Source organism: Apodemus sylvaticus, chromosome X (genome assembly GCF_947179515.1).
Source record: "Apodemus sylvaticus chromosome X, mApoSyl1.1, whole genome shotgun sequence".
NCBI classification, from domain to species: Eukaryota; Metazoa; Chordata; class Mammalia; order Rodentia; family Muridae; genus Apodemus; species Apodemus sylvaticus.
The window spans coordinates 27,659,087-27,672,334 of NC_067495.1; the positions used below are offsets into that span (position 1 = coordinate 27,659,087).

The following is a 13,248-nucleotide window of genomic DNA, read 5'->3' on the forward strand; positions in this document are numbered from 1 at the left end:
ATGTTGATCCAGCAGTTTGGAAGGGAAAAGGTCATGTTCTCTACCTGATGTCCGGCTTCTTTCTCCTTCGAAGCTGTACCTCCAAAGAAGGGACAGTCCATTTCAAGTATCACTGTGAACAAATTCCTACAGTACTTGAAGTGAGTTAATGCAGAAGCCACAGAGCATGATGTTACACTTGGATTCAAGTGAAGAGTAAGCACCATTCTCAACCTCAACAGTCCCACCAGTTCACCCTCCAGATGCTGTACTAAAGCCAACACATGCTTCCAAGAGACACCATTTCATCTTCTAACTCCAGTTACCAAACCATATCTCCCTGGATAGACTGTGAGGACAAAGGCACATTTCTCTCTTTTACACTAAGATGAACATCTCTATTAATAAACAGAAGAGATGTCATGTCCTAAGGCAGAAATAAATACTGAAAGCAATATCAGTGAAGATGCCCACTCATGTCTGATGCTCTTTGGACAACTTTTACTGAACAGATCATAGTTTTGATAGCTAATGACATGTATATAATCTCATATTTTGTATACTATGAAGTTAGCATTTGCATACAGTAAAATGACAAGTGCTTTTCTAAAATGAAGTCTGAGCATCATCACTGTGTTGGAATCCTGCATTGCTTTCTCCTTTTCCAATGTCCATCGAGTCATAAGGATTCTCTTCTCTTTTTGTTTCATTTTTCCTGTCAAATAAAACAAAGTCACCTTAATAAAGTGATGTTAGAAAGACACTTACATTGACCCAAGGGATGACTATCAAAATGTCTTATTACACCCTGTGCTAAGGATGCTGAGTTGTAGAAAAATGGAAACTTTCATAAGCTGGTGCTGTTTATATATTTAATTCTGCCCCTTTGAGAACAGTTCGGAAGTATTGATTAAAATTAGAAGTTCGAGATAATTTTAACCCAGCCTCTCACCTGCTGGGATTTATCTTGCACCTATATTAGTGTGTACAGGAAATTGCCTATTTGAAATCATTGTATTGTTTTTAATAGACACAAACATTTGATAACCATGGGAGTGCCCATTGCTACAAAGTGGTAAATTACATTACCAAGCAAAAGGAAGCCAATCTGAAAGAATCTCTAAAATATATTACTTAGGAAATTTTTTTTTAAAATCTGGAAATACTTCTAAAACATAATAGGTGGTAAATAATAATATGTAGTCCATAGTTCATATATACTAAAAACTGATAACTTTGGTTAAAAGGAAACTAAGAAACAAAGAATGGCAAAAGAACTCTATGACTCCCTTGTATTTTTGAAAATTGTAACCATGTTGACTGTACTACCTACAAAATGTTTTGTTCACATCTGTGTATGTGTGCACATGTGCATCTAAGTGTGTATGCTACATTGCACATGTGGAGATCTATCAACAACCTCCAGCATTGAGTCTCAACACCCATTATGATTGAGATGGGGTCTGTTTGTTGTCTCTGCTGTGCACACCAGGCTAAGTGGCCTACAAACTTCTGGGGACTTTCCTGTCTCTGCCTGCCATCTTCCTGGAGGAGTGCTGGGATTATAGATGCTTGAATCTGAATCTGGATTGCATATGGGTTATGGGGATTCAAACTCAGGCCCCCATGTTTGTGTGGCAGGTGATTTTACCCATCTTCACAGCCTCAGTGTTTCAAATGAAGTTATTTGGTAGAATTGAGAGATCTCTATAGTAAAGAAAATAGACTAATTTGTGTAAAGATTCAACTGAGTGTATGTTTAAACAACTGGAAACATGCATACAATGTTGTCAGGGTGATACAAAATACTAACGTATTTGAAAAGTCCAACAAGAGTTAATACTTTCTCAAGTCAGAAGCTAGAAGTCAGGTCTCTAGTGATTAAAGTCCTCAATCAACTCAGCTCTAGAACAAATTAGAAGGTGCCTGGCCATGAACAAATTTGAGTTTCCCAAAGAGGAATGAAAACAACTAAAAAGTAGTAGTTTGAAGCACATCTTATGGCTCATTCTTAGGTGACATTACACTCTGTATGCCATGTCAGTCTGTCCTCTGTGAATGAAGCAAGACTTATCAGTAAGAACAATGCTTTACTGAGTTTGCTGTCTGGATATGACACTGTGGATAGAATGCACTTGACTACAGCATCCTAATAAACCTCAGGCTCACCTGTGAGCTTGTTAGGGAGGTAAAGTACTGCTAACATCTGCCAAGATTCTAAGGGATATATAAGAATATTTTGGTAGATAAATGTCCAATAAAGTAATTGGCCTGTGCATATACAGTGCTATTTGCTGCAAATTTTCCACTTTGTGTATTCTAAAAAGACAGATACATTAAGGAAAGGATACTCACTTTTTTCGACCTTTGATCCCAGTGACGATCAGGATAATGATGCCAACCACTACTAGTCCCATCACAACACCAAAAACAATCAGCCATATGGTGACAGGAGGCTGGTAAGGTGGCTCAAGTGTTGGGTGAATCCCCAGAAACTCCAGGCTGTTATCATCCAGGCTGAAGATATTGTTGATACGGCCCCGAGACAGTCTATTTGCAAAAGAGAGTGCAGTAAAGGGGATGCTTAAACCAAATACAATTCTGCCCCGTTATTTTCTCCTTGTATCAGGGGGCCCAAAGGGATTTAATAAGCCTTGTCATAAGAATGTACAACTGGAACTTTGTACAGTGGCACATTGCCTGTAAAGCTGTGCTTTAGGATAAGTACTACACAAATTTGTAGTCAATCAGCTCTGCATAGCAAGATCCAGGATAGTCAGGGGGAACATAGCAAGACAGTCTTTTTAAAGGCCACAAAAATATATACCTAAAATAATAATAAAATTGAAGTAGATAGGGCCAATAGAGAGATACAAACTTTTGACAGTTACATGTCTTTCATACCTAGCAACCTGAATTAGGTCTATCAACAACCTCATTTGAAGTTTGAGTTAGAAATTTATAAAGGCAGGGGGTGGAGCTGGGGTGGGGCGGTGGCCTAGAGAGGTGGCTCAAGGGTTAAGAGTTTTTGTGTCGCTCTTCCAGAGAACCTGAGTTTGGTCCCCAGAACCCTCATTGGGCAGCTCACAAAAGTGCCTATAACCTCAGCCCCAAGGGATCCAAAACCCTCTTCTTGCCTCCACAGGCACTGCACATATGCAGTGCACATACAAACATGTAGTCTCACACACTAAAACATTAAGAGTATAAAGTTATCATGCAAATTAATAGGTTTCATTGCAAAAGGAAAATTTTAGAATGAGCAAATAGCTTATAGCAAATAATATTTATCATGTATAGGTTCTGCATTTTAAAAGTAAAGTTAGCGTATTCGCCAAGAATGTCTCAGCCTTCAGCTTACATCTAAACTAAGTACAGACAACCAAGCGGTGGTGGTGCACGCCTTTAATCCCAATACTTGGGAGGCAGAGGCAGGCAGATGTCTGTGAATTTGAGACCTGCCTGGTCTACAAAGTGAGTTCCAGAACAGTCAAGGGTACTCATAGAAACCCTGTCTCAAAAAAACCCCTCAAATTATTAAAATGACACTACATCAAATAACAGAAAAGCATAATTGAATATCCCTCTTTTATAAATGAATCCTATCCTACACCCAAATCGCTGAAGGAGTTGTCCAAATTAATGGAACTGACATTTGGAAGCAGCATCACAGCAGAAAATGGGAAAGAGAACTCTGCATTTCTCAAGCACTGAGATGATAAGTAGCTCAAGTTGATAGAGTAGAAAAGATGAAGATCTTTGACAACAAAAACAGTGTAATGGAGAGCCATTTTGGTTCATAGACTAATGTCTGGCACCACAGCTTCCTATCAATGGGTATAGCTCAGGTGACAAGGTCAGATTCCATCAGAGAAGATAAGCAGCCAACACAGAGTTAGGCACAAGCCCTGGCAACCTCAAGAGTTTCTCAAGTCATTTTGTAAGAGTCATTTCTAGAAAAGAAAGTTTGAGATTTCCTGTAGGAAGAGAAGGCGCTTTCTCGACAATCTCAGCCAGCATTGTGTCTAAGGCTGATACTAGCCTTTTTGGAGGAGGAGAATAATCTTTGGGCTTGATTCACACTCCTCAATCAGGCCAAATTTTCTAGGCACACACTATTCAGCAGATCTGAGATCTGGTCTGAAGGGTAAATACAATTCCTGGTATAGCTCAATAGCGCCACCTAGTGAGGTAACAGGTACAGGAAACATCATTTTGCTTGGCTTCCTCTCTCTCTCTCTCTCTCTCTCTCTCTCTCTCTCTCTCTCTCTCTCTCTCTCTCTCTCTCTCTCTCTCAAGAGAATTGTCCATCTTCCATTCCTACACTTGATCTTAGCCAAAGATCAAGCCATTATCTTCCATTCCTGCTATCTTGTTTAAAACAGCTGAGGCAGTCTGGACAAGTTATTTATGAATGATCACAGCCATGGTAAATTCCTCTCTTGGTGTGAAGGGAACCTAATGTTTACCTTCCTTATTTCCTGCTTTGGGCGGTTCAAAAACTCTTTCATAATGCCCCCGTACAAATGGTGACAGTGTGTGCCCATTTCTTGTATGCACTTTCCAAGTGTAATAGTCAAGCTTCCTTTAGCCAAAATGACTTCTCTTTGCCTGAGACCATTGTCAAGCTAGAGAGGCAAGGGGATGAATATCACCAGAAAGAGTCCTTGGACAGTGACTAGTAGGAAGTGGTAAAGAGCCGAGCCCCCTCAGTCCTCTGCTGAGACAATTCAGGAGCACATTCTACCATATCCCCAGGTGTCCGACAGGACTGCCCAGCAGAAACTCTAGTTCCTGACAATGATTGTTTGATAACTTGGAATCTGTCACCTTTCACCGAGTCTCTGTCTCCTGTCCACAGTTTCTATGGGAGCTTCTCAGCACTGCTTATGCTTGCTTGCAAATCAAGACCTGCACCTGGCCAGTCCCCGATCAAAACCAGTTCTATTGGATGATAACAGAATCAAAAACCCAAGTTTGTGTGGCCAAAGAGATGGTTCCACCAGCAAAATGCCTGCTATACAAGCATGAGGACCTGAGTTTTGGGTGCCCAGTGCACATATAAAATAGCTGGGGTATGGCAGTACCCAGCACGTGCTCACTCCAATGCTAGGAATTGGGGAAGATGGGTAGATCCCTGAAGTTCACTTGCCAGCCCAGCCAAATCGATTAACATTGGGTTTAGTGAGACATCATGTCTCTAAAAACAAGGTGGTGATGGGTCAGAAAAGACAGCTATGCCAACCTCTGGCTTCTACATATGTAACCATGTCACTTGTACACAGCCACACACAAATCCATACATATACCACACACACCACCACCACAGCCACAGGAACAACCCATGTTTTGAGATGAAGTAAAAGACATAAACGACTTTGAATGATGTCCAGCACACAGTATTGCACGAAATGTAAGCGATTGGCACATTAGCTAGTTCCTTCATCATTATATGGTTTGTTTGAAAGTAAAATGTCACCTGATGGCGTCTTCGACTTCACTCCTAGGAATGATGTCAGACACATTTTTGGGTGAGGTGACAAAGAAGTTGAAGGAGACTCTTGGTTTCAAATCATTCACATGTACATCTTCCACCCTGTTGGAAACAAAAAACAAAAACCAAATATTTTTCTTCTTTCCTAATGAAAGAACTCAGTCAAGAAAGAAAGTCCTCCCCCTGCTGGTGGAGTGGAGATTAGAACAAGGTTCCTGGATGGAATTGACCAAAAATCCTTACACTCTCCAAAGCACACGAAATCAGTAGCATGACCCCCCACACACACCCCAGACTCCCAGGGACTAAGTCATCAACCAAGGTATGCACATGGCTCCAGCTGCATATGTAGCAGAGAACAGCCTTGTCAGGCATCAATGGAAGGTCCTTGGTCATATGAAGACTTGATAGATGCCCTGGAGTACAGGAATTGAGGGCATGGAGGTGGGAGTGGGGTGGGTAGAGGAATACCCTCATAGAAGCAGGGGGAGGGAGGATGGGGTAGGGGGTTTCTGGAACGGGGGACTGAGAAAGGGGGTTAACATTTGAAATGTAAATAAAGAAAACACCCAATAAAAAGAAAAGAGAAAAAAATTGTAATACCCTACATCCCAAGCAAAATGATGCATGCTTCTAATCCCAGCACGTGGGAGGCAAAGGCAAGCAAATATCTTTGCTTCTGAGACCAATCTAGTCTACAAATTAAGCTCCAGGACAGCCAGGGCTGTTACACAGAGAAACCCTATCTTGAAAACAGAAAAAGAGGTGGGGTTGTAAGACCACCTCTTGCTACTCTTTTTTTCCCTCCGACTATCACACAAAACCTTCATCTGTTCAATTCTTTTTAATGTCAACCTAAAACACCAAGAGAATCAAGAGTGCTAGGCAGTGATGGTGCATGCCTTTAATCTTTGGAGGCAGAGGCAGGCGGGTTTCTATGAGTTCAAGGCCGGCCTGGTCCACAGAATAAGTTGCAGAACAGCCAGCAATACACAGAGAAACCCTGTCTCAACCCCCCCCACACACACACACAGAGGGAGAGAGAGAGAGAGAGAGAGAGAGAGAGAGAGAGAGAGAGAGAGAGAGAGAGAGAGAGAGAGAGAGAATCAAGATAAGTCATTAGTGACCTAGAAGTATGAGAAGCAAGATGGAGACAATGATGTTTCAGTGTCACAGAGACAGAATGTTAACATTCTCTGGCTTGGCTCCATCCAGCAAGGGTTGTGTAGCATCTGTGGATGAAGGTAAAAGTAGGGCTCACTACACAGTGTGACAAAGCAATGCTCATACAGCTCCCACAGTGATCCTAGCAAAGACTAAGGCAGATCATGTGGAGATCTCTAGTCTCTGAATAAATACTTGATCATCTCAAAAGCCAAAGTCAATGCAAAGGCCCTGAGGCCCCAGTGACCTCTCTGTGTTCACTTTTGCCCTAACACTGCCCTGACCACCTCACCTATTTGCCCTCTAGTAGATGTTTCCCCATACACAATGGCCTTCTTGCTGTTCCGTTGGCATGTGATGGCTATTACTTCATTAGACTTTGTGTCTGTTGTTGCCTTGGCTGAACGCTTTCTCTCATTGTCTGCAATGTTGGCTTTTCTGCTTCTCTCCCTACTTCTTAATGTTAGTGGTGTCCTTTAGAATTGCTAACCCTATGTTAAAGTTGAACATTCCCCCAGCCTGTCCTATTGTGTGTTTTCCTCCATAGCACACATTTACAACTCTCTCTCTCTCTCTCTCTCTCTCTCTCTCTCTCTCTCTCTCTCTCTCTCTCTCTCTCTCTCCTGATATAAACTCCAAGAAGGAAGGAATTTCTCTATTTCCCTACTTCTAAGGGTGAGATGAGAGTGTATGAAGAGAGAAACATAGACAGAGAGAGACAGAGGTGGAGAGACACAAACAGAGAGAGACAGAGAGATTTTTAAGAACAACAATGTCCATACCATCTACAAGTTAAACCACAAGCATCTTAAAAGGAAGGGACCAAAATTCCAGGATGCCAAATAAAATTCTAGACTATGCCTATGCCAGCATATGTTAAGCCCTAGTTAAGATCAGTAGACCCCAAATAAACAAGACAACAATAGAAAAAGAGGTACACAAGTAGGAGGAAGAAGAAGGAATTTAGTGGGAATCCTATGAGAGAACTACAAAACGCAGCAATACATATATGAAATGTCCATTCAAAAATATAGAAACTAAAGTCTACTTGGATATTCTCCCTTGATTTGACTTGAAGAAAGGTTAAGCTCTAGAGCAGTGGAGCATAGAGTTAGGTATAGAACCTAGCAAATTGCCTAGTCCTGCAATGACTTGATGAGCCAGGGGTGGCGTGATACCCAAGGCTGCTCCTCCTTCTCAAAGGAGAAGGAGAGGGGAAATGGGGGAGGGTCTGTGTGACGGGGTACATGGAGGAGAGGAGACGGATATTGGGATGTAATGCAAACAATAACAATGATGATGATGATGATGATGATGATGATATGATGATGATAATAATAATGATAATGATAACAACAACAACAACAACAACAATAATAATTAATAATAATAATAATATCTAGCAAATCAACTCACCCAAAAGGAACTGTCTGTTTTTTGATGTTTGAAAAATACTCTCTCATGGCATAGGCAACAGATGATCGGAACAGGTACATTTCGTTGTCTGTCCATTCATACTGCAAGTTCAGATGAAAGACACTATTTAATGGGGCAGGAGCAGAGGAAAATGGGAGAGTTCTCAGCACTAATCCAAGGATTCTGGCCATCAAGTCTTTGCCCTCCAATATGAACATGCATCAGCATTTGGTGGTTGGAATGGATGAAACTGACTACTACATGAAGAGTTTCTGATTTCGAAAATCTAGGATAAGAACCAAGAATTTACATATTTATTACCCCAGGAAGTGCTAATGCTGCTGGTCAGGCAACCATCCCTGTCTGAGGAACCAAACTTTCACTTTTTTCCGGTCCTTTCACTTTGGTTTGATATGAATTGAAATAAGAACCCTGAGGATAGGTTTACAAATAGGAGACAGCCCAAAGTTGTGTGCTTTGTGTGGACTATATGTATTTTGTCGGCAACTCACTCTAGCTTTTATTGCTTTAATTGGAAGTTCTCAGGTATTTGAACCATGCATGCTAGTGCACATTCTGTTTGTCAGAGGGCGTTAAAGGTAGAGGCATTCACTATTTCTTCCAGTGGATGGCAGTAGAGATCAATAAATGACAAAGGAGTCTCCTTTCTCCTTTCCCTTTCAGAGAAAAAGCAACTTGGGAAACTTAGGATAGAATTCACTTAAGCTTGGATTTACCCGTATGTAAAGTATGGGGTTTTTAATAGTAATAGTTATATGTAACTTTTGTCCCTAGTAATTTTCTGGCTAGGACTTCTATATTTTAAAACAATGAAAAGCTAAATTCTTAAGATGATGGCACAATAAACAAGCTCAAAATAAACAAGTTACAATTCACCCAGCACAGGAAGCTCAAGAAGAAGGAGGACTGAAGTGAGGGTGCTTTGGTTCCTCTGAGAAAGGGAACAAAATACTCACAGGAGCAATAAGGGAGACAATATGTGGAGCAGAGACTGAAGTAAAGGCCACCCAGAGACTGCCCTATCTGGGGATTCACTCTACGGTCACCAAACCCTGACACTACTATGGACAACAATATACCAAAAGGAGCATGGCATGGTTGTCTCCAGAAGGGCCCTGCCAGAGCCTTACAAATACAGAGGCAGATGCTACCAGCCAACCATGGGACTGGGTGTGGGGGTCCCCAATGGAGGACCTGGAGGGTGGTCTGGAGGAGATGAAGGGGTTTACAGCCCTATTGGACGAACAATGATTTCGGACACCCAGACGACCCAGGACTCCCAGGGACTAAGCCATCAACCAAGGGGTACACATGGTTCCAGCCAAAAATGTGGCAGAAGAATACCTTGTTGGGTATCAGTGGGAGGAGTGGTCCTTGGTCAGGTAAAGGCTCAATAGATGTCCCAACAAAGGGAAACCGAGGCCGAGGGAAGTGGGAGTGTCAGGTGGAGGGAGGAGGGGTTGGAGGTCTTTGGGGAGGGGGAAATTGGGAAAGGTTTTACCATTGGCAATGTAAATGAAGAGGCTATTCAATGTAAAAAAAAAATGAAAAGCTAAATTCTTAAGATGATGGCATAGCTCCAGTTGATGTCTACAATGAAATGACTTGAACCAGGCAGATAGATAGATACTCTAACCCTGCTGCACATGGGCACTGAAAGTACCTCTCATCAGTGATCAGCTTTAGAATCAAATTTGCATGGAAAGGGCACATGAATGTGAATGCCCAGACAAGAGAATCGAGAAGTTTCCTGATCTACCAGGAGTAATTTCAATTTATTAGGCCAAAGAAGAGCTAATAAAAGAATGATGAAAATAAGTATTCTTGTGATCCTACAATGGACACTAAAAAGTGAGAATTCAAACTCAGAGTTGAGAAGCAATGGACTTGTGTTTCTATAATTGCTGTCTGCTAGCCTGATATTTTCAATCCTAATGGGAGGGCAGGTGGGGAGGAACCGGCAGGAGTACAGTGAGGAGAAACTGTAATCAGAATACATTAGATGAGAAAAGAATTTATTTTTAATAAAAGGGGAAATTTTCTTTCTTGTGTTTTCATTTTTAAAGCTTGTGTTATACATATTGGTGTCTTAGCAAACTTTGTCAAGTCTTAGGAAATATTTAACTTTTCAGGAAATGGGGAGGCAGAAACTGAATCTTTGAATCTATACACTGACACGTCAGTTTTCTGTAGAACATTGGACTGTTTTATCTGATTGTCCTGGGTTTCTAGGATGGACACACCCAAGCTGTTTATCCCATCTACCTGAGACAACATGTCCTCTCCTCTTTCCTAATCAAAGCTGCCATTGAAAAGGAGACTGTTTGGGAAGAGGAAGGGGAAAGGTGAAGGCGGCCTGGGGAAGAGAGTAAACGAAGGCATATATTGCCATCAAAGTAAATTATGTAAATATATGAAAATCTCCCAATGAAACCCACTTTGTAGCATTATTACTACATACTAATAAACTTGTCTCTCTTAAAAGCTTGTACTTCCCAGGGCTTGATCAAGTGAGATAGGTGTTCAGGGGGGAGCAATAACGAAATCTATAAACAATAAGATTTTTCTATTAAATATTTTGTTACTCGAAAGTCTATCTTTCTGTCAACGGTTCTCAAACGTGCCTGTACTTAGAACTTCTAGGAAATTGTAAAAGTCTAGGAAACTCTTAGAACTCTAGGAAATTTTACATTTTAAAAATACACTTATTTTATGTGTTAGGAGTGTTTTGCTGGTACCATGTGCATGCCAGGCACCTGCGAAGATCACAATAAGGCACAAGAGTCCCTGGAACTGGGGTTAGGAATAGTTGTGAGCCAGCATGGGGGTACAGTGAACCTGGGTCCTCTGCTAAAGCCACAAGAGTGCTTAACTGCCAAGTCATCACTCCAGCTCCAGATTTTAAAACTCTGAATGAGGCTGGACATAGTGGTGTGTGCCTTTAATCTGAGCTCTCAGGAGGCTTTCTGGGAGTTGAGGACCAATCTCACCTACATAGTGACTTCTAGGCTAGCTGTAACTGCACAGTGAGACTCTGTCTCAAATGAAAAGAAAACTCTTGATGCTCAAATCTTGGTGTCACATTCCAGAACAATTAAACCAGCATCTCTGGAGGTGTAGCACACACACACTCATATTTTGAAGACTTCCCATGCAGTTCCAATGTTGAGCCAAGTTTGAGACTTGGAGTTTCCCAGGTATTCTGATGTATGCAAAACACATGGAGAGCTTACAAAAATGGGGATCCTGATTAAGCAGGTCCACGACTGGGACCTGAGATGCTATACTTTTAAAACAAGCTTCCAGATTTGAAAATCATCCTAAGTGAGATAACCCAATCACAAAAGAATACACATGGAATGCATTCTCTGATAAGTGGATATTAATTAGCCCAGAAGCCCTGAATACCCAAGGCACAAATTGCATAACAAATGACGCCCATGAAGAAGTATGGAGAGGGTCCTGATCCTGGAAAGGATTGATCTAGCATTGGAGAGGAATATAAGGACAGAGAAAAAGGAGGGAGGTGATTGGAGAATGGATGGAGAGAAGGTTTATGGGACATATGGGGGAGGGGGGATCCGGGGAAAGGGGAAATCATTTGGAATGTAAACAAAGAATATAGAAAATAAAAATATTTAAAAAAAAAAAGAAAGAAAATGTCCCCCATAAACCAGACAAGTGATAAAACAAGAACATAAAAAACGGTTAAGAAAACAAAATCAACCAAAAAACCCAAGAAAAGAAACACTCCTCACCATATAACCAGGACCTTGTCCTTAAATACAAATCATAGTGATGAGTCAATTGGGAAGGTGGGTGTTGGATAATTACTGTACGGATGTTTCAGCAGAGATCTTCATAACACACTCAAGGTAAGAAGTGAATAGTAGGCATTGCCTATCCAGTAAGAGATGGATTACAAAAAAAAAGGGAGGAAAGAAGGGAGGGAGGGATAAAAGGAGGGAGGGAGGGAGGGAGGGAGGGAGGGAGGGAGGGAGGGATAAAAGGAGGGAGGGAGGGAGGGAGGGAGGGAGGGAGGGAGGGAGGAAGGAAGGAAGGAAGGAAGGAAGGAAGGAAGGAAGGAAGGAAGGAAGGAAGGAAGGAAGGAAGGAGTCAGTTGAAGGCCAGAGCTGGGCTTATAGTTTTAAGTGAACCATGGGTTCCTCTCTTTCTTTACACCATACTAGAATGGGATTTCGAGGGAAGAGAATGAATTGAAGAAAAATGGGATCATCATTTAGAACAATACTCACTGCATTACTTCCAAGAGCTGATTTCAGGCTTATCCTCACTTTAATGCTTTGGTCGGCATCTGGTTAAAGAGAAATTTCAGACAGGTGGTTTAGATGAGAGACTGACCACACATTTATTTTTTCCCCTTTGCAAGACTGCAGTAAGGTAAAGGCAATAGTATTTTTTTTAAGGGTTCAGACACGGCTTTTACAAAATGAGAAATGATGAGGAGCTGGTAACTGCTTTCTGAGAGAATCATAAGTCACTACTTGGTGTGTAGACAGAAGAGATTGCAGGCTGAAAAAGCGTGAATCCCAGAGAAATGTTGGGATTCCAATGCAGCTGAGCTGGGAAGAGTATGGGAAATTGGAACGGAGGTTGTGGTTAAAGGCACTTTGGAGCTGGCATGGTTCTGCACGCCATCGTCACTTACTCAGACAGCCAACTGGAACTTGTCCTTCAACAGAACAAGAAGTCAACCTGGAAAGAAGGTATGGAATCCAGGAAACAGGATTCGACTCAGAAGACCCAGGGGGTGGTTCTGGAGGATGGTTACGGTCTATGCTAAAATAGGAGTATGTAAGACTCCAAGGGGAAGTTGCTAGGGAGGAAAACGGAGGCTGAAAAAAAAAGATACGTTCCACCAGTTGGTAATAAAGAAATTCTCTGTTTGGTGATGAATTGTGTATGCCAAAAACTGGGGTGGATAGAAACTCTGATACAGACAAGCCACTTAAGACAGGATACAGCATAGTGTGTTACTTGGCTGTGCAAGTGGCCAAAAATAAATATTGATAACTGCTTTACTAAACATCACATCAAAACTTTACTGAGACAGTGAACAGTGGACGTGGAAGAGGAGCTGGGGATGGTGTTCTAACATTGATAATAAGACACCAAAAGAAACAAGGTTTGAGAGTTATGAAAGTGACTGTCAG

At 41.6% G+C, this 13,248-nt stretch overlaps 1 protein-coding gene across 1 annotated transcript in view; it reads right to left on the bottom strand.

The window, feature by feature from the left end:
- Nucleotides 1-463: 463 nt before the first annotated feature.
- Nucleotides 464-13,248, bottom strand: part of Ace2 (angiotensin converting enzyme 2) — a 49,968-nt gene continuing 37,183 nt past the window's right edge. The window contains exons 15-19 of the mRNA XM_052171687.1: nucleotides 12,331-12,389; nucleotides 8,054-8,154; nucleotides 5,459-5,575; nucleotides 2,335-2,529; nucleotides 464-694 (exon numbers count right to left, since the gene is read on the bottom strand). Of these exons, the coding sequence (XP_052027647.1) occupies nucleotides 586-694; nucleotides 2,335-2,529; nucleotides 5,459-5,575; nucleotides 8,054-8,154; nucleotides 12,331-12,389 (581 nt within the window). The 3' untranslated portion in view covers nucleotides 464-585. The remainder of the gene's footprint in view (nucleotides 695-2,334; nucleotides 2,530-5,458; nucleotides 5,576-8,053; nucleotides 8,155-12,330; nucleotides 12,390-13,248) is intronic.